Below are 21,859 nucleotides of genomic sequence, written 5' to 3' on the forward strand. Positions count from 1 at the left end.
GTTGGCCGCTGTCCGGCGACCGTGGTCGGACTGACGTGACCTTCGAGTATCCTCTTTCGTTCGATTATAGCCTGCATTCGGTGCATCTTCTCTTCCTCCCACGCCTGCTCCTCTGTCTCCAAATCGGCCTCCTTCTCAAGGATCTTCTTCTCCTTGTTCTCCAGCTCGACGATCCTGTTCAGCAACTGCTGCTTCATCTGCTCGTGCCGAATCTTCTTCTGCTCCTTGTTCGTTACGCCCGTGAACATCGGAATTTCCTTCGTGTACTTCGTGTACTCGCCGTAATCGAGAGGCAAATACTCGGTCGTGAACTCAGGAGTGGACTTCAGAGTGTACACCTCGGTGGTCGGGCCGAAGCCTTCTCCGCCCTCTGTCGTCCACGCCTCTTCTGTGGTTTCTTCCGCCCAAACGGACGCAGTCGTGGCATTGTAAGTCGGGACTGTCGAGTTTGCTTCGATCTTTCCGATCGTCACACTCACTCCCGTCGTCGTCTCCTCGGTAGCTAAGCTAATCGTCGTCTCCACGGTCTCCTTAGAAACGCTTTCTGTCTCTTCGATCCACGAAGAAACTGTCGACACGGTAGCGTTGTAAGCCGGAACAGTGACATTCGCTTCCAGCCCCACCGTACTCGTCAACAGTTCTGCGTAATAATCCTCCCACATTGTTTCCGTCTTCTCCTCGTACTCTTCTTCTTCCTCTTCTTCTTCTTCATACTCGTCAGGCATCAGTTCTGTTTCCAGATAAACTTCCTCTGTGGCGTTCGCTGGAGATGTAAAAGCCACTGTGGTGACGACGGGTAGCAAAGAAGACAACTCTTCGACAGGTGTCTCTTCAGTGGTCTCTTCGGCAGTCGTTTCGTTCAAGGTGAAAGGAACTGGGGTGATTTCAGGTCGTGAAGTAGAAGATTCAGTGATCGAAGCAGTCTCTTCAGGCACGGTCACGTTTACAGACAACACGAACGGGGTCACTTCGTAGGAAATGGTGGAGAACTCTTCGGTTTCCTCGACCGTTTCATTTGACGGTAGCGCGACGGTGGTAATTACGGGTGGCAATGAAGGGGGTGTAATGAATGTTTGGTTCGGGACTGTAATCTCCAATTCAATCAATGGGAAAGTTATCGTTCCCGTGGCCGTCGACGTCCCCTCGGGGAGGCCAGTGATTTCAAATGTAAATGACGCGTTCGGCAACGTTGACTCTGTGATCGCCGCATGAGTTGTTACCTCCGGAAGTGAAACAGTTCGCATCGGCTCCGTTGTCGGTAGAGTTTCGTTGAATGGCTCCAACGGTCTGGTGATGTTCACCTCGAAATATTCTGTTGTTCGTTCTGCTATCGTAGATTCCACGGACGGACTTCCGCTGGGGAAGGCTGAAGGAGTGACAGTGACGTTAACTAGCTCCTCGTACTCGGGAATCTCAGCAATCCCCGTGATAAATGTCGCCTCCTCGTGTTCTGTTTCGGTCCGCAGCTCCGGGGACAGTGTTGTTATCTCAAACGCGTCTGTTATGTTAATCTCCTGCGGATACTCGACTGTTCGGACCTCAGTGATTTCAGGAGCTGTGTACGGGTACGGAGTAGTTGCTGCTATCTCTGAAACTGTAGAAGTTTCTGCGGTCGTCTCCGTCGTCTCGTTGAAAAGTATAGGGACTGTTGATGCTGTAATCATTTCGGAAGTAGTAGACGCAAATTCTGTTGTAGCTTTTATAATTTCGACGATTGTTTCTGTGGTCTCATTTATTGATACTGTTTCTGGAGTTACTGTTGTGAATTCTGTCGATGACTCTGTCACTGGTGTGCTGATAGTAGTCTCAGTAGTTTCTATAGTTACATTCGCTGTTTCCATAGTGATAATTGACTCAGTTGTCAATTCTGGTACTTCACTAATGGTAACTGGAGTTTCTGTAGTTGTGGTAATGGTTTCTGTTGTTGAGGCTATCTCAGTACTCTCAGATTCTGTGGACTCAGTACTTTCTATGGTTACATTCGCTGTGAATGGTTCCATAGTGACAGTTGACTCAGTTGTGAATTCTGGTATTTCACTAGTGGTAACTGGAGTTTCTGTAGTTACAGGAATAGTTTCCGTGGTTGAAACAATCTCAGTAGTCTCTACAGTTACATTTGCTGTGGAGGGTTCTATAGTGACAATTGACTCAGTTGTGAATTCTGGTATTTCACTAGTGGTAACTGGAGTTTCTGTAGTTGCAGGAATAGTTTCAGTTGTCGAAACAATCTCAGAAGTCTTTATAGTTACATTTGCTGTGGAGGGTTCTATAGTGACAATTGACTCAGTTGTGAATTCTGGTATTTCACTAGTGGTAACTGGAGTTTCTGTAGTTACAGAAATAGTTTCCGTTGTTGAAACAATCTCAGTAGTCTTTATAGTTACATTTGCTGTAGAGGGTTCTATAGTGACAATTGACTCAGTTGTGAATTCTTCGGTAGAAGAAACTGTAGTTTCTGTAGTTGCAGTTATAGTTCCTCTTGTTGACACGGTCTCAGTACTCTCAGTTTCTATGGACTCAGTAGTCTTTGCAGTTACATTTACTGTCAATGGTTCCACAGTGCTAATTGACATAGTAGTGGCTTCACTAGTAGAAGCTAAAGTTTCTGTAGTTGCTGACGTTTCTGTTGTGGACACAGTCTCGGTGCTCTCAGCTTCTGTGGACTTAGTTACCTCAGTTGTTTCCGCAGTAACATTCACTGTTACTAGCCCTGCGGATACAGTCGATGATTCTGTTGTATATTCTGTCACCTCGGAAGTAAGAGCAGTAGTTTCTGTAGTTACTATCATACTCTCAGTAGTAGGAACAGCTACAACGGTCTTTGTAACTTCAGCTCGTTCTGTTGATTTTACAGTTACATTTGCAGTAACCAACCTCACAGTTTCCGTTGACGATTCAGTTGTGAATTCCGGTAACTCACTAGTGGAAACCGTGTAGCTTGGTTTCGTTGTCTTCGAAGGTTCAGTAGTACTACTCTCTTCTTCGTATTCTGACCAGGTTGCGTATCCTTCAGTAGTTTCTTCTTCATATTCTTCTTCTTCTTCTTCGTATTCAAATTCATGGAATACTTCAGTCTCAGCAGTGTATTCGGTCTCTGTTGATGTAATCTCTGGAACTGGTGTCATTGTAAACTCTTCCGTTGTTTCTGGTAATTGACTAGTGGAAACAAGAGTCCCCGTAGTCATTACCAGGACTACGGTTGTCGGGATAGACACGGTACTCTCAGTTTCTGTAGATTCAGTGGTCCCAGTCGTTGCTATAGTCACATTCGCCGTAAACGGTTTCACACTCTCAGTTCTTTCAGTTGTGAATTCTGGTAATTCACTCGTGGAAATTGGAGTTTCTGTAGTTGCTATCAGGACCTCAGTTGTTGGGAGAGACTCAGTGCTCTCTGCTTCTGTTGACTCAGTAGTCTCAGTTCTTTCTATGGTCACATTCGCCGTGAATGGTTTCACACTCTCAATCGTCTCAGTCGTTAATTCTGGTATTTCACTCGTGGATATTATAGTTTCTGTGGTTGCTATAAGAACTTCAGTTGTTGGGAGAGACTCAGTGCTTTCTACTCCCGTGGACTCAGTGGTCTCAGTCGTTTCTATGGTCACATTCGCCGTGTACGGTTTTACAGACTCAGTCGACTCAGTTGTGAATTCTGGTAGTTCACTCGTGGGTATCATACTTTCTGTAGTTGCTATAAGAACTTCAGTTGTTGGGAGAGACTCAGTGCTTTCTACTCCCGTGGACTCAGTGGTCTCAGTCGTTTCTATGGTCACATTTGCCGTAAACGGTTTTATAGACTCAGTCGACTCAGTCGTTAATTCCGGTAATTCACTCGTAGATATTGTAGTTTCTGTAGTTGCTATAAGAACCTCAGTTGTGGGGAGAGACTCAGTGGTCCCAGTCGTTTCTATGGTTACATTCGCTGTGAATGGTTTTACACTCTCAGTCCTCTCAGTTGTCAATTCTGGTAGTTCACTCGTAGATATTGTAGTTTCTGTTGTTGCTATCAGGACCTCAGTTGTTGGGAGAGACTCAGTGCTTTCTGCTTCTGTGGACTCAGTAGTCTCAGTTCTTTCTATGGTCACATTCGCCGTGAATGGTTTCACACTCTCAATCGTCTCAGTCGTTAATTCTGGTATTTCACTCGTGGATATTGTAGTTTCTGTGGTTGCTATCAGGACCTCAGTTGTTGGGAGAGACTCAGTGGTTTCTATTCCCGTGGACTCAATGGTCCCAGTCGTTTCTATGGTTACATTCGGCGTAATTGGTTTCACACTCTCAGTTGACTCAGTCGTTAATTCTGGCAATTCACTCGTGGAAATTGGTGTTTCTGTAGTTGCTATCAGGACCTCAGTTGTTGGGAGAGACTCAGTGGTTTCTATTCCCGTGGACTCAGTGGTCCCAGTCGTTGCTACAGTTACATTCGGCATACTTGGTATCACACTCTCAGTCGACTCAGTCGTTAATTCTGGCAATTCACTCGTGGAAATTGGAGTTTCTGTAGTTGCTATCAGGACCTCAGTTGTTGGGAGAGACTCAGTGGTTTCTATTCCCGTGGACTCAGTGGTCCCAGTCGTTGCTACAGTTACATTCGGCATACTTGGTATCACACTCTCAGTCGACTCAGTCGTTAATTCTGGCAATTCACTCGTGGAAATTGGAGTTTCTGTAGTTGCTATCAGGACCTCAGTTGTTGGGAGAGACTCAGTGGTTTCTATTCCCGTGGACTCAGTGGTCCCAGTCGTTGCTATGGTTACATTCGGCGTACTTGGCTTCACACTCTCAGTCGACTCAGTCGTTAATTCTGGCAATTCACTCGTGGAAATTGGTGTTTCTGTAGTTGCTATCAGCACCTCAGTTGTTGGGAGAGACTCAGTGGTTTCTATTCCCGTGGACTCAGTGGTCCCAGTCGTTGCTACGGTTACATTCGGCGTAATTGGTTTCACACTCTCAGTTGACTCAGTCGTTAATTCTGGCAATTCACTCGTGGAAATTGGTGTTTCTGTAGTTGCTATCAGGACCTCAGTTGTTGGGAGAGACTCAGTGGTTTCTATTCCCGTGGACTCAGTGGTCCCAGTCGTTGCTATGGTTACATTCGGCGTAATTGGTTTCACACTCTCAGTTGACTCAGTCGTTAATTCTGGCAATTCACTCGTGGAAATTGGTGTTTCTGTAGTTACTATCAGGACCTCAGTTGTTGGGAGAGACTCAGTGGTTTCTATTCCCATGGACTCAGTGGTCTCAGTCGTTGCTACGGTCACATTCGCCGTGAATGGTTTTACACTCGCAGTCGACTCAGTCGTTAATTCTGGCAATTCACTCGTGGAAATTGGTGTTTCTGTAGCTGCTATCAGCACCTCAGTTGTTGGGAGAGACTCAGTGGTTTCTATTCCCGTGGACTCAGTGGTCCCAGTCGTTGCTACGGTTACATTCGGCGTAATTGGTTTCACACTCTCAGTTGACTCAGTCGTTAATTCTGGCAATTCACTCGTGGAAATTGGTGTTTCTGTAGTTGCTATCAGGACCTCAGTTGTTGGGAGAGACTCAGTGGTTTCTATTCCCATGGACTCAGTGGTCTCAGTCGTTGCTACGGTCACATTCGCCGTGAATGGTTTTACACTCGCAGTCGACTCAGTCGTTAATTCTGGCAATTCACTCGTGGAAATTGGTGTTTCTGTAGTTGCTATCAGCACCTCAGTTGTTGGGAGAGACTCAGTGGTTTCTATTCCCGTGGACTCAGTGGTCCCAGTCGTTGCTACGGTTACATTCGGCGTAATTGGTTTCACACTCTCAGTTGACTCAGTCGTTAATTCTGGCAATTCACTCGTGGAAATTGGAGTTTCTGTAGTTGCTATCAGGACCTCAGTTGTTGGGAGAGTCTCAGTGGTTTCTATTCCCGTGGACTCAGTGGTCCCAGTCGTTGCTATGGTTACATTCGGCGTAATTGGTTTCACACTCTCAGTTGACTCAGTCGTTAATTCTGGCAATTCACTCGTGGAAATTGGTGTTTCTGTAGTTGCTATCAGGACCTCAGTTGTTGGGAGAGACTCAGTGGTTTCTATTCCCATGGACTCAGTGGTCTCAGTCGTTGCTACGGTCACATTCGCCGTGAATGGTTTTACACTCGCAGTCGACTCAGTCGTTAATTCTGGCAATTCACTCGTGGAAATTGGTGTTTCTGTAGTTGCTATCAGGACCTCAGTTGTTGGGAGAGACTCAGTGGTTTCTATTCCTGTGGACTCAGTGGTCCCAGTCGTTGCTATGGTTACATTCGGCGTAATTGGTTTCACACTCTCAGTTGACTCAGTCGTTAATTCTGGCAATTCACTCGTGGATATTGTAGTTTCTGTAGTTGCTATCAGGACCTCAGTTGTTGGGAGAGACTCAGTGGTTTCTATTCCCGTGGACTCAGTGGTCCCAGTCGTTGGTGTGGTTATATTCGACGTAAATGGTTTCATAGCCTCGGTTGATTCTGTTGTGACTGCTGTTACTTCTCTAGGAGAAACTGTAGTTCCTGTAGTTATCAGCAAAACCTCCGTTGTTGGTGCAGTCTCAGTTCTCTGTGTTTCTATAAATTCAGTTGTCTCGGTAGTCGACGACTCAGTTGTATGTTCTGGTACTTCGGTAGTAAGTACAGAGGTTTCGGTAGTTATTGCCATACTCTCAGTGGTAGGAACAGTTATAACACCCTCTGTCTTTGTAACTTCAGATCGTTCTGTTGTTTTTATAGTTACACTGACTGTAGTCAAGCCCACAGTTGCCGTTGACGATTCAGTTGTGGATTCTGGTACTTCGCTGGTGGAAACTATAAGGCTTGGTTTCGTTGTTTCTGTTGTAGTTGTACTAGTCTCTTCTGTTTCTTCATATTCTAGCCATGCGTCATGTTTCTCAGTAATTTCTTCTTCGTATTCTTCTTCCTCTTCCTCTTCTTCGTATTCTTCAGTTTCTGCAGTATATTCAGTTTCCGTTGATGTAATTTCTGATTCTGGTGTAATTGTAAATTCTGTTGTTGTTTCTGGTAGCTCACTAGTGAGAGCAACAGTTTCAGTAGTTATCACGACCTCGGTCGTAAAAGTAGGTGTTTGTGTAGTCAACATTGTGCTTTCAGTAGTAGGAGTAGATATAGCCGATGTAGTCTCCGTTGTTTCCGTTGTTTTAATAGTTTCCTCTGTAGTTTTAATTGAAGACTCGGTTGTAAATACTACTATTTCACTACTAGTTGTAGGAGTCTCTATAATCTCTAACTCCCTTTCGGTCGTAAGAATAGTTACAGGTGTTTCTGTCCCTGTAGTCTCTGTCGTTTTAGTAGTTTCTACTGTTATACTCGTTGTTGTCGTCTTTGTAGTACCAGTTGAGGATTCAGTCACAAATGTTGTTACTCCTATACTAGTTGTAGGAATTTCTGTTGTTGTTGTAATACTTATCGTTAACAATTCTGCTGTCCTTGACGACACAGTTGTGAACTTTGATACTTCGGTGGTAAGAGTAAGAGTTTCCGTAGTTAGTGCCATACTTTCAGACGTAGGAATAGTTGCTGCTTCCTTTGTCACTGTAGACTCAGTAGTCTCTAAAGTAACACTTACCGTTAATGCTTCAGTAGACTCAGTTGACGATTCTGTAGTAAACACTGGTATTGCCGTGGTAAAAGTAGGAGTCCCCATAGTCAGAGCCACACTTTCAGTCGTAGGAATAGTTGCTGCTTCTTCTGTCTCTGTGGTCTCAGTAGTCTCTACCATAGCACTCACCGTTGATGTTTCAGAAGACACAGTTGTGAGTTCTGCTGATTCACTAGTAACAGTCAGAATTTCCGTAGTCAGTGCCATACTTACACTAGTAGAAATAGTTGTACTTTTTGTCTCTGTAAACCCAGTAGTTCCTGCAGTAACACTGACTGTTAATATTTCTGTAGATTCAGTTGACGTCTCCGTTGTGAATCCTAGTGTTTCAGTAATAGGGCTTGGAACCTCCGTGGTAGTTACGATGATTTCAGTAGTAATAATAGTTACAGTACTTTCAGTTTCAGTAGTTATTGGTGATTCTGTAACTGTAGTCAAAGCTTCCGTTGTCAACTTTGGCATCTCCGTAGTTGTCGATAATTCTGAAACTGTAGTCATAGACACCGTCATTGACTCTGAAGTTTCAGTAGTCACTGGTGCTTCCGTCACTGTAGTCAAAGCTTCCGTTGTCAACTTTGGTATTTCAGTAGTTGTCAATAATTCTGAAACTGTAGTCAAAGACGTTGTTGATTCTGGCGTTTCAGTGGTCGTGAATAATTCTGGCACTGCAGTTGAAGTCCCGGTTGTTGACCCTACCATTTCAGAAGTGGATGTCATAATTTCCGTGGTTACAACCACACTTTCCATAGTAGTCGTACTCGTCTCTCTTGTAGACACAGTCTCAGCTTCTGTAGTAACTATTTTAATTTGAGTTGGTTCTGGTAGTTTAATTGTAGATAGTGTTTCAGTAGTTATTACTATAACTTGTGTTGTAGCGACTTGTGTAGTCAGTTCTGATGTCGATTTAGTTGTTGGTGTTGGTGTTTCAGTAGTAGACAAGGGACTCTCTGTTGTAATGCTTGCAATAGTTGTCCACATAGTGGTTGATGGGTACGTAGCAGTTGTTGTTACTTCAGTTACTGGCTTTGTAACTGTGGTAGCCATTGTAATTCTTGTGGTAGTTGGAACTAGTTCGACCATTTCCGTAGTTGTTTCATGGAATTTGGATACTGTGGATGTTACAGGTTCTGGTTTCGTTGTTTCAGTAGACCTACGTGTACTAGTCTTTTCCTCTTCGTATTCTGACCACTTTGGATATTTTTCAGTAGTTACTTCTTCATATTCTTCTTCCTCTTCCTCTTCGTATTCAACGTCTTCGAATACCTCAGTTTCAGAAGGATATTCTGTTTCTGTTGATGTAACTTCCCCTCTTGTTGTAGGCATTTCGGTCGTTGTTGTAGTTACTATAGAAGTTTCCTCTGTTGTGGGAACTTCAGCTGTTGTTAGCACTGTTGTAACAGGTACAGTAGTTTGTTCAGTTGTAGGCATTTCGGTGGTTGTTGTTGCTGGTCTAATAGGTGTAGTCGTTCTTTCCGTTGTTGGCATTACGGGCGTTGTAGTTATTAGTACAACAGTTGTAGTCGATTCTTCAGTTGTAGATACTTCAGTCATTGTTAGTGTAGTGGTTTCCTCTGTTGTGGGAATTTCAGTTGTTGTTAGCACTGCTGTAATAGATACAGTAGTTTCTTCACTTGTAGGAATTTCGGTTATTGTTATTTTGGGTATAGTAGATGTAGTCATTTCTTCTGTTGTTGGTATTGCGGTCGTTGTAATTGATGGTACAATAAATGTACGTGATTCTTCTGTTGTGGACATTTCGGTTGGTTTTGTTGTTATTAATAAAAAAGGCGTAGTAACTTCCGACGTTAATGTTTCGATCGTGGTTATGGTTGTACTCGCCGCTGTAATTATGTCTTCTGCAACAATTTTTTCAGTTGGTGTTGTTGAAACCAAAGTTGTCACTTCTTCCGTCGAAGAAGCCGCAATTGATGTAATTGGTTTCAACGTACTTGTCCCTTCCAGTGTAGTTTCACGAATTGCTGTTTCGGTGGCCGTTATTGAAAAAGGTGTTAAAGGTGTTATCTCTTCTGTTGTCGGAGCCACAGTTGTGGTCATTTGTACCACCGTAGTGGTTTTTTCCAATATCGTTTCAAAAATTGTTGTTTCTGGCGACGTTGCAGAAACCAAAGTAGTTATTTCTTCTGTCGTAGATGCCACTATTGTTGTAGTTGACACCACCGCAGTTGTTTCTTCTAATGTCGCCGCACGAATCGTTGTTTCTGTCAGCGTTGGTGAAACCAAAGTAGTTATTACTTTTGTAGTAGGTGGTTCGGTTGTTGTAGTTGGTACGAAAGTAGTCATTTCTTCTGTCGTAGCTGGTACGGTCGTTGTAGTTGGTACCACCGTAGTTGTATCTTCTAATTTTATTTCACCAATTGTTGTTTCATACGGCGTTGTAGAAACCGAGGTAGTTACTTCTCCTGTCGTACGTGATACGGTTGTTGTTGTTGGTACCACCGTAGTTGTTTCTTCTAATGTTATTTCGCCAATTGTTGTTTCATACGGCGTTGTAGAAAAGGAAGTAATTATTTCTTCTGTCGTAGGTGGTTCGGTTGTTGTAGTTGGAAACACCGTAGTTGTTTCTTCTAATGTTGTTTCACCAATTGTTGTTTCATACGGCGTTGTAGAAACCGAAGTAGTTATTTCTTCTGTCGTAGGAGGTTCGGTTGTTGTAGTTGGTACGAAAGTAGTCATTTCTTCTGTCGTAGCTGGTACGGTCATTGTAGTTGGTACCACCGTAGTTGTTTCTTCTAATGTTGTTTCACCAATTGTTGTTTCATACGGCGTTGTAGAAACCGAAGTAGTTATTTCTTCTGTCGTAGGTGGTTCGGTTGTCGTAGTTGGCACGAAAGTAGTCATTTCTTCTGTCGTAGCTGGTACGGTCGTTGTAGTTGGTACCACCGTAGTTGTTTCTTCTAATTTTATTTCACCAATTGTTGTTTCATACGGCGTTGTAGAAACCGAGGTAGTTACTTCTCCTGTCGTACGTGATACGGTTGTTGTTGTTGGTACCACCGTAGTTGTTTCTTCTAATGTTATTTCACCAATTGTTGTTTCATACGGCGTTGTAGAAACGGAAGTAATTATTTCTTCTGTCGTAGGTGGTTCGGTTGTTGTAGTTGGAACCACCGTAGTTGTTTCTTCTAATGTTGTTTCATACGGCGTTGTAGAAACCGAAGTAGTTATTTCTTCTGTCGTAGCTGGTACGGTCATTGTAGTTGGTACCACCGTAGTTGTTTCTTCTAATGTTGTTTCACCAATTGTTGTTTCAGCCGGCGTTGTAGAATCCGAAGTAGTTATTTCTTCTGTCGTAGATGATTCGGTCGTTGAAGTTGGTACCACCGTAGTTGTTTCTTCTAATGTTATTTCACCAATTGTTGTTTCAGCCGGCGTTGTAGAAACCGAAGTAGTTATTTCTTCTGTCGTAGATGATTCGGTCGTTGAAGTTGGTACAACCGTAGTTGTTTCTTCTAATGTTATGTCACCAATTGTTGTTTCATACGGCGTTGTAGAAACCGAAGTAGTTATTTCTTCTGTCGTAGGTGGTTCGGTTGTTGTAGTTGGAACCACCGTAGTTGTTTCTTCTAATGTTGTTTCACCAATTGTTGTTCCATACGGCGTTGTAGAAGCCGAAGTAGTTATTTCTTCTGTCGTAGGTGGTTCGGTTGTTGTAGTTGGCACGAAAGTAGTCATTTCTTCTGTCGTAGCTGGTACGGTCGTTGTAGTTGGTACCACCGTAGTTGTTTCTTCTAATTTTATTTCACCAATTGTTGTTTCATACGGCGTTGTAGAAACCGAAGTAGTTATTTCTTCTGTCGTAGGTGGTTCGGTTGTCGTAGTTGGCACGAAAGTAGTCATTTCTTCTGTCGTAGCTGGTACGGTCGTTGTAGTTGGTACCACCGTAGTTGTTTCTTCTAATTTTATTTCACCAATTGTTGTTTCATACGGCGTTGTAGAAACCGAGGTAGTTACTTCTCCTGTCGTACGTGATACGGTTGTTGTTGTTGGTACCACCGTAGTTGTTTCTTCTAATGTTATTTCACCAATTGTTGTTTCATACGGCGTTGTAGAAACGGAAGTAATTATTTCTTCTGTCGTAGGTGGTTCGGTTGTTGTAGTTGGAACCACCGTAGTTGTTTCTTCTAATGTTGTTTCATACGGCGTTGTAGAAACCGAAGTAGTTATTTCTTCTGTCGTAGCTGGTACGGTCATTGTAGTTGGTACCACCGTAGTTGTTTCTTCTAATGTTGTTTCACCAATTGTTGTTTCAGCCGGCGTTGTAGAATCCGAAGTAGTTATTTCTTCTGTCGTAGATGATTCGGTCGTTGAAGTTGGTACAACCGTAGTTGTTTCTTCTAATGTTATGTCACCAATTGTTGTTTCATACGGCGTTGTAGAAACCGAAGTAGTTATTTCTTCTGTCGTAGGTGGTTCGGTTGTTGTAGTTGGAACCACCGTAGTTGTTTCTTCTAATGTTGTTTCACCAATTGTTGTTTCAGCCGGCGTCGTAGAAACTGAAGTTGATATTTCTTCTGTCTTGGGGGCTACGGTTGTTGAAGTGGGCACCAATGTAGTTATTTCTTCTGACGTAGGTGCTACGGTTGTTGTAGTGGGCACTGAAGTAGTCACTTCTTCTGTCGTAGGTGCTACGGTTGTTGTAGTGGGCACTGAAGTAGTTATTTCTTCTGTCGTAGGTACTTCGGTTGTTGTACTTGGTACCAAAGTAGTTGTTTCCTCTATCGTAGCTGCTACGGTCGTTGTAGTTGGTACCACCGTAGTTATTTCTTCTGTCGTAGGTGCTTCGGTTCTTGCAGTGGGCACCGAAGTAGTTATTTCTTCTGTCGTAGGTACTTCGGTTGTTGTACTTGGTACCAAAGTAGTTGTTTCTTCTATCGTAGCTGGTACGGTCGTTGTAGTTGGTACCACCGTAGTTGTTTCTTCTAATCTTATTTCACCAATTGTTATTTCATACGGCGTTGTAGAAACCGAAGTAGTTATTTCTTCTGTCGTTGGTGGTTCGGTTGTTGTAGTGGGTGCCACCGTAGTTGTTTCTTCTAATGTTGTTTCACGTATTCTTGTTTCAGCCGGCGTCGTAGAAACTGAAGTTGATATTTCTTCTGTCTTGGGGGCTACGGTTGTCGAAGTGGGCACCAATCTAGTTATTTCTTCTGACGTAGGTGCTACGGTTTTTGTAGTGGGCACTGAAGTAGTTATTTCTTCTGTCGTAGGTACTTCGGTTGTTGTACTTGGTACCAAAGTAGTTGTTACCTCTATCGTAGCTGCTACGGTCGTTGTAGTTGGAACCACTGTAGTTATTTCTTCTGTCGTATGTGCTGTGGTTGTTGTAGTTGGCACCAAAGTAGTTATTTCTTCTGTCGTAGGTGCTGCGGTTGTTGTAGTTGGCGCCGATGTAGTTGTTTTTTCTGTCGTAGCTGCTACGGTCGTTGTAGTTGGAACCACCGTAGTTATTTCTTCTGTCGTATGTGCTGTGGTTGTTGTAGTTGGCACCAAAGTAGTTATTTCTTCTGTCGTAGGTGCTGCGGTTGTTGTAGTTGGCGCCGATGTAGTTGTTTTTTCTGTCGTAGCTACTACGGTCGTTGTAGTTGGTACCACCGTAGTTATTTCTTCTGTCGTAGGTACTTCTGTTGTTGTACTTGGTACAAAAGGAGTTGTTTCTTCTATCGTAGCTGCTACGGTCGTTGTAGTTGGAACCACTGTAGTTATTTCTTCTGTCGTATGTGCTGTGGTTGTTGTAGTTGGCACCAAAGTAGTTATTTCTTCTGTCGTAGGTGCTGCGGTTGTTGTAGTTGGCGCCGATGTAGTTGTTTTTTCTGTCGTAGCTACTACGGTCGTTGTAGTTGGTACCACCGTAGTTATTTCTTCTGTCGTAGGTACTTCTGTTGTTGTACTTGGTACAAAAGGAGTTGTTTCTTCTATCGTAGCTGCTACGGTCGTTGTAGTTGGAACCACCGTAGTTATTTCTTCTGTCGTAGGTGCTGCGGTTGTTGTAGTTGGCACCGATGTAGTTCTTTCTTCTGTTGTAGCTGCTACGGTCGTTGTAGTGGGTGCCACCGTAGTTGTTTCTTCTAATGTTGTTTCACGTATTCTTGTTTCAGCCGGCGTCGTAGAAACTGAAGTTGATATTTCTTCTGTCTTGGGTGCTGCGGTTGTTGTAGTTGGCGCCGAAGTAGTTATTTCTTCTGTCGTAGGTGCTAGGGTTGTTGTAGTGGGCACCGATGTAGTTCTTTCTTCTGTTGTAGCTACTACGGTCGTCGTAGTTGGTACCACCGTAGTTATTTCTTCTGTCATAGGTGCTTCGGTTCTCGCAGTGGGCACTAAAGTAGTTATTTCTTCTGTCGTAGGTACTTCTGTTGTTGTACTTGGTACCAAAGGAGTTGTTTCTCCTATCGTAGCTGCTACGGTCGTTGTAGTTGGAACCACCGTAGTTATTTCTTCTGTCGTAGGTGCTGCGGTTGTTGTAGTTGGAACCACCGTAGTTATTTCTTCTGTCGTAGGTGCTGCGGTTGTTGTAGTTGGCACCGATGTAGTTCTTTCTTCTGTTGTAGCTGCTACGGTCGTTGTAGTTGGTGCCACCGTAGTTGTTTCTTCTAATGTTGTTTCACGTATTCTTGTTTCAGCCGGCGTCGTAGAAACTGAAGTTGATATTTCTTCTGTCTTGGGTGCTGCGGTTGTTGTAGTTGGCGCCGAAGTAGTTATTTCTTCTGTCGTAGGTGCTAGGGTTGTTGTAGTGGGCACCGATGTAGTTCTTTCTTCTGTTGTAGCTACTACGGTCGTCGTAGTTGGTACCACCGTAGTTATTTCTTCTGTCATAGGTGCTTCGGTTCTCGCAGTGGGCACTAAAGTAGTTATTTCTTCTGTCGTAGGTACTTCTGTTGTTGTACTTGGTACCAAAGGAGTTGTTTCTCCTATCGTAGCTGCTACGGTCGTTGTAGTTGGAACCACCGTAGTTATTTCTTCTGTCGTAGGTGCTGCGGTTGTTGTAGTTGGAACCACCGTAGTTATTTCTTCTGTCGTAGGTGCTGCGGTTGTTGTAGTTGGCACCGATGTAGTTCTTTCTTCTGTTGTAGCTGCTACGGTCGTTGTAGTTGGTGCCACCGTAGTTGTTTCTTCTAATGTTGTTTCACGTATTCTTGTTTCAGCCGGCGTCGTAGAAACTGAAGTTGATATTTCTTCTGTCTTGGGTGCTGCGGTTGTTGTAGTTGGCGCCGAAGTAGTTATTTCTTCTGTCGTAGGTGCTAGGGTTGTTGTAGTGGGCACCGATGTAGTTCTTTCTTCTGTTGTAGCTACTACGGTCGTCGTAGTTGGTACCACCGTAGTTATTTCTTCTGTCATAGGTGCTTCGGTTCTCGCAGTGGGCACTAAAGTAGTTATTTCTTCTGTCGTAGGTACTTCTGTTGTTGTACTTGGTACCAAAGGAGTTGTTTCTCCTATCGTAGCTGCTACGGTCGTTGTAGTTGGAACCACCGTAGTTATTTCTTCTGTCGTAGGTGCTGCGGTTGTTGTAGTTGGAACCACCGTAGTTATTTCTTCTGTCGTAGGTGCTGCGGTTGTTGTAGTTGGCACCGATGTAGTTCTTTCTTCTGTTGTAGCTGCTACGGTCGTTGTAGTTGGTGCCACCGTAGTTGTTTCTTCTAATGTTGTTTCACGTATTCTTGTTTCAGCCGGCGTCGTAGAAACTGAAGTTGATATTTCTTCTGTCTTGGGTGCTGCGGTTGTTGTAGTTGGCGCCGAAGTAGTTATTTCTTCTGTCGTAGGTGCTAGGGTTGTTGTAGTGGGCACCGATGTAGTTCTTTCTTCTGTTGTAGCTACTACGGTCGTCGTAGTTGGTACCACCGTAGTTATTTCTTCTGTCATAGGTGCTTCGGTTCTCGCAGTGGGCACTAAAGTAGTTATTTCTTCTGTCGTAGGTACTTCTGTTGTTGTACTTGGTACCAAAGGAGTTGTTTCTCCTATCGTAGCTGCTACGGTCGTTGTAGTTGGAACCACCGTAGTTATTTCTTCTGTCCTAGGTGCTGCGGTTGTTGTAGTTGGCGCCGAAGTAGTTATTTCTTCTGTCGTAGGTTCTGCGGTTGTTGTAGTTGGCGCCGAAGTAGTTATTTCTTCTGTCGTAGGTGCTACGGTTGTTGTAGTGGGCACTGAAGTAGTTATTTCTTCTGTCGTAGGTGCTACGGTTGTTGTACTTGGTACCAAAGTAGTTGTTTCTTCTATCGTAGCTGCTACGGTCGTTGTAGTTAGAACCACCGTAGTTATTTCTTCTGTCGTAGGTGCTTCGGTTGTTGTAGTGGGCACCGAAGTAGTTATTTCTTCTGTCGTAGGTATTTCGGTCGTTGTTCTTGGTACCAAAGTAGTTGTTTCTTCTGTCGTAGGTGCTTCGGTTGTTGTAGTTGGTACGAAAGTATTTATTTGTTCTGTGGTAATTGTAATTATTTCATTTTCAGTAATTCCAACAACCTTTCCTTCTTCTTCTTCTTCTTGGGTAACATATTCTGGCAGTGTGACAGTACTAGTTTGCTGGTCTTGCCAACTCAAAGTTGTCCCCAGGATTTCCATTTCTTGCATGTACTCAGTGTTATAAGTCAACTGCGATTCAACATTTGGATCGTGGGTTGTGACGAACATGCCAAATGCACCCGCGTATGCGGTCAATTCTGATTCACGATCGCTCATACCACTTTCGGTTCCGTTTATTGTTTCCTCAATATTTCTTTTTCTTCTCCATTTTTCTTGATTAGTAGTTTGTTCAGTAATGAACTTTGATAGCAACGACCGAGGAAATCTTACAAATATTGACGAGGTACTGGCTTCACTTTTATTTCGCGTAATCTGCGACATCCCCAACAGTTTCGCGAGTAAAAATGTATTGTTCCACTGACTGAACTGCTCGTGACTTCGGTCCACTAAATCGTTTCGACCCGGTCTTCTCTTTTTTCCCCGAAAAAACAAATTCGACAATCTTCTCGCTCTTTTCGATTTCCGACGATTATGCCTTAAATTCGATTCGTAATTAATTGTTATCGACTTTAGATTCCTGGCGAGCCGGTGATGCGTCCCGTCGCAGGTGTGAACGGATGGGAAATCGAAGGAGAAATGGGGATGTGCATAATCTGTAAAAGGATAAGGATAACTGACTTCGTGGTCTCTGGACGGAATACTATTCTTCAAAGAGAATCGTGCCTCCTCGGGGATCATTTTCCTAGTGTTATTTTCAAAAACGTTCTTCCCCAATGAGATCTTATTATTTTCTACGGTCATACTAATCCGCCACTCGTCAAAAAGTGCGGACAAATTCGTAGTTTCTGGTAAATCCAAATCGATTCTTTTCCGTTTTAAATAAACATCCTCTTCCAATTTCATCGCTGTTGCCGTAGCATAAAAATTAACATTCTATAATACACAATGTTGCTTAGTAATACTAACAATGAAATCACTGGTTATCGATGCTCGCAGCAATTGCCAATTGGTTATGATCATTAATCGCACATTTTCTTAAACGTTTTTGTTAGATTTGTGAATTAAATCGTCAATGGCAATGCACGAGAATTATTTCTAGTCGTTGGTACTTACAGTAGCGTTTCTTGCCGCAATGTTATTGATATTGTTACAGTACATCGAATTATTGTCAGTGCACTCGGAAATGTTAACAGTTACATCGTTCGTTGTTGTTACCATGTACATCACAATCAACATACAAATCACAATGAGGAATATATTTTGCATAGCGTCATATCACGGACGTTCGTAAGTAATGTCGCACTCTTTTAACACATGTTTATCAAACCTATTTCGAATCATCCTGTCACAGAAACTATCACGCTGAAACATTTCCGTCTGAACTCTGTTCGATATCCGAACCATCGATAATTAATTAGAAAATACTTCAACACGAATCGATATTGATACTAAACAACGTCATACTATTGCAAACGTAGTATTAAACTTTGTATTCACGTCGATCGTGGAGATCGAAGATGCAACGTAAAAGAATGTAAAATAAAAGTGATGCATTAATTACTGTGCCCAGTACACTAATCGGTCAATCAACGATCTTATTCCTTGCAATTCAACAAATTTACGGAAAATTAAAAGTGTCTTTTTATTTGTTTACAGATACGATGCTATGATATTGGAATCCATTTTATCCTGTTCGTATTTGTTGCTAACTTGCGAATCCTGCATCTATACTTTGATAAAGCACTCGTATAATGAATACCATAAACTTCTTCCGCATTTTGTGTGCGCATGTACTGGTATTGCGATGATCGGTGCACGGTCTCTTTTCGCTCTTATGTATAAACTATTTTTTAAAGAATACGGTGAGTAAAAGACAACAAAATTCTGATTTTTTATATAAAACCACAACGCATGTACCAACTTTTTCTTCCCAGCTTTTGATCCAGTGATCATAGAGCTTGAAGAGGAGATGAACAAAGAAAAATGTAATTTGTTGGACGAGATTATCGGCACTCTCAGTGTGACCAGTTTAATATGTTCTTTATATTGTCATCATAAACGCACTGTTCTTGGTGCTTGCATTATAACCGGTTTATCGACTGCTGAAATGATTAAATTCTTCTGGACATTGTCACCACAACCACAAGTATTAAATTTTTTAATGTATTGAATACCTAAGCCCTATTGTAATTAGTGGTGTTGAAATTCGCCGAAAATTTTCTCGAAAAATTCCAATAAAAATTCCATTCTTAACCATTGCCATTAATTGTCCAACTCAATTTGTGCATTTTTACGAAAGTTAACATTGTTAACGCTATGTTTATTACCTATATTTATATAATGCAATTATATTACACTATATTATGTACAATAACTATTAGTGCGATACCAACAATTTTTAAATTCTTGAATTTTGAACTGGATTAAACAGAGTCCCTTGTAATATTGATCTAAAGGCTCGAGGAATCAATTTGCGAATATTTAGAAAGCCAATACTGCATATCAGATGACGTAACAAATATTGTGTTCTACGTTGAAGTATGTCAAAGATTTCAAAATGAAAACTATGTCTTGTAAAGAAAATGTTCGGTCGAGTATTTTCTAGAAATAGTTCAATGTCACAGGACACATGGGTTACTAAAGGTCATTCAATATATCGCCAGATTCTAAATATTATGAAATGATTAATTAACACGCAAGGTTGTGCATGCAAATTTTCACGGCAAAAAACGTGTAGCAAGCCTTCTAGATGATTTGTAGCGTGTAGATTTTGATAACGGTGACTGGATGATTTTCAGAATTCTCCGAACGACTCGTACAATAAATAATAAAACAATGCTCTGTTCCGAAAAATTGCATTAAAGGCATTCAGAAAGATATCTACTTATCTACTACTTACAATAATTGTAAAATAAAAAATGTCATTTGTCACTGATCATTTGACTGGCAGTAGTAAATTTAGCGTTAATAAATATCAGAAAAAATTAAGACGTATTTTTTCTTGTTTGTTTCAGGAAGATGATGCTCAACAATTGTACAGCATTTCTCCTGGAAGGATTGTGTACATGTTCAGAAACACTATCCTTATCGAGGTGATTGTTAGTGGACATTTCGCGTAATTATAACTTTCCTCACTTATGCAATGATCTGTCGTTTAATATACATATAAAATTGGTGAAATTAATTAATAATTGTTTCAGATATTTAGTAGCCAACAATTACGCTTTAGTAGCCACGTATCCTTACCTTGTAGCAAACTGGGCATTAACTCCGGAAGGATTCTATCAAGGATGGACTATACAACGAACAATCAATGATTACATGATGATGGCATATTTAGTATGCATGACCGAAGCACTCCGTCAAACATTTAATCCCTAAAGTTTCCTGCTAAATTCGCAAAACTACTTAACGCGATACCAAATTCTGTTCGCGTCTTCGAAAAATTCCAAATTTAATATTCACGAACTGAATAGTGCATAAGAAGTGTTTCCTCAGTTCAATAGTCTGCAATCAAAGTATTTTTTTAATATGCAGTGTACTATATAATAATCAAATTTATATTTTTACCTTCTTAGAAAAATTAGCGGTAGAAATTGTAGTATAGTTTTAATATTTGAAGATATGAACAATAAAGAATCTTCTTGTTATGTTTCGTAAGAAAGAATGCAGGAAATGATCATTCTCACAATGCCATTTTGTAAATAATCGGGATTTCTAATTTATTTCGGTTCAGAATCACGACATACTCTATGAAAAAATAACTCGTGTAAGTTTTATTACTTTTGCTTGAAAAAATAACCTAGGTACTCCGAATACTCACAAATTATTGTGCAAAATCCTAACACAAAAAGTTTAACAGTTCTTCTGAAAAAAATACCTAAAAATTGATGAAAAACGCCTCCGAAGCCAGAGGATGTGGAATAAGATTTTATACAATTTTTCTATTATAATTAAACATTCCAAACGTGAAAATTCTTCACTAGAAATTACTATAATTTTAATTGCAGAAACTCCATATTAAGGTACGTGTGCATTTGAGAATTTCTCTCGAGAGTACTCTCACATTGTGTGTCCACCGAGCAAAGGAAATTTTCATTCTTCAATAGTTGACCATTGGAACGACATTCTCGGACAGTTACTATCGCACGTAGTTTCCATTAGCAAAAACTGATCTCGAAAGCAACCGGCAATAGTTCCACGATTGCCCAAGAGTCGACAGCAACCTTTTCGCCGCGAATCGATCGAACGTCCGCGCAAAAAGTTGAGTGATTGCGAAATTTCGCAGTGGAGTGCATATTTGCCGCTGCCATTCAACCCGGGACAAACGACCGGGGGACAAAGGGTAAGATCGCATAAATGAATATCGCTTGCGAGTGTTGTTGATCGCTCGAACTTTATTCCATTCACAATCAACGCAATTTTTTTCCATAGCTCGCTTTACACGTACGCGCGCGCGATATGTACAAAAAAAAAACAAAAGAGGTCTGTCGATTAAACAATCTGACAGCGGTATCACGTTTAGGGGAGCAAAAAGAAGGAATGTAAGCGTCGTCGCTGTGATAACTGTCACGTACACGTGATAGCGTGTCCTCGCAAATACGATACAAGTTAACAAACGGTAAATTATGTTACGATTATCGCCTACGATAGTTATCCTATTGAACCGTGGACACCGATACGACAGTTGTCCTACGAAAATATTACTTATTCACCGGTCAGTTCATTTATTCTTAAATATCTAGTTCACGAGTAAAAAAGAAATCCTACCCAGGACTGTCCATAAGCATCTCGAACTGTACACTTTACGAAATAAAACTACAGTTGCTTCGGGGGGTTGTTTTTATTTATATATTTTTTAGGATATTTTGTTGGTTTAAGGCAGAGCTGCTCAACATCACGTCACAGCTACGGGAAAAGCTCAGTGTCGCCAGATGAGGGGAGGGAGCACGAATCGAGGGGAAAAAGTTACCCTCTCTCTCTCTCTCTCTGCCAGTACCGGAGCATGCGCGACAGAGACGAAACGCGTCACGTGACCGGGCCGCGACGCAAGCGTGGGGGAACAGCGCGGTAGAAGGGGAAATTAGAGTGGGGGAACAAGTCTTGATCTGGCGACACTTGCGAAGCTGCGGATAAGTGACTCAGCGGAGTGGGGGTAGGCCGTAGCACAGAACCGTAGCTGTGCGTGCGACGAATACATGCAGCCTTGCCCGCAGGGGCGTGGCCTCGTGCCCGCCGTTCTGTGTGTGCCCAGGGCGAGAAAATCGCTGCCCGTAAGGGCAGACGCTGAACGGCTCTGGTTTAAGGGAAAGTGTTTAGAGACAGTCCTGTAACACTCATTCAACCATAAATTATTCTACACAAGGGCAGTCTTTTTCATTCTGTTCTAGCCATTCTTACATCATACACGTTGTTAAACTAATAAATAATTGCTATAGGAGGCGCCGACGTATAGATAAAATCTCTCGATTCTATTATCCTCAGCGTAACCAAGTATAGTATTGCCGTGAACCTCTCTCTCCGTTCGATTTTCTCGCAGCAGGATAACGATGTCTGTAGGTCGCGTTACAACTAGAGCATTCAAAAGATTTTCTGACATTAGGCATCGTATGGTGAAACGGTTTAATCTGTTTTTAACACGTTGACTGTTACCGCGATCGTGTGCGAGAGCGAGACTATGCCTTGCTCATTTTTTTTTTTAAATTAATATTTCACAAGAAATATTATCAAGATTTATAGGACCTAAGTGGTGATCATTGCTGGTTTTATCAATT

General features: G+C 42.1%; 2 protein-coding genes across 4 annotated transcripts in view; one reads left to right on the top strand and one right to left on the bottom strand.

Annotated features, from left to right (window-relative positions):
- The first annotated feature begins 1,571 nt into the window (after positions 1 to 1,571).
- LOC143356710 (uncharacterized) lies at positions 1,572 to 19,699 on the top strand. The gene is made up of 5 exons (XM_076792619.1): positions 1,572 to 1,636; positions 17,742 to 17,947; positions 18,020 to 18,231; positions 19,100 to 19,200; positions 19,286 to 19,699. The coding sequence occupies exons 2-5, from the start codon at positions 17,752 to 17,754 to the stop codon at positions 19,464 to 19,466; spliced, it is 690 nt and encodes a 229-aa protein (XP_076648734.1). The 5' UTR covers positions 1,572 to 1,636; positions 17,742 to 17,751; the 3' UTR covers positions 19,467 to 19,699.
- Positions 19,700 to 20,463: 764 nt separating this feature from the next.
- Positions 20,464 to 21,859, bottom strand: part of Kkv (hyaluronan synthase-like protein kkv) — a 43,627-nt gene continuing 42,231 nt past the window's right edge. For all 3 annotated transcript variants that reach the window (XM_076792650.1, XM_076792649.1, XM_076792651.1), the window contains one exon: positions 20,464 to 21,656. The gene's annotated coding sequence lies outside the window, so the exon portion shown is untranslated. The remainder of the gene's footprint in view (positions 21,657 to 21,859) is intronic.

This window comes from Halictus rubicundus, chromosome 8 (genome assembly GCF_050948215.1).
Source record: "Halictus rubicundus isolate RS-2024b chromosome 8, iyHalRubi1_principal, whole genome shotgun sequence".
In the NCBI taxonomy this organism is placed as follows: domain Eukaryota; kingdom Metazoa; phylum Arthropoda; class Insecta; order Hymenoptera; family Halictidae; genus Halictus; species Halictus rubicundus.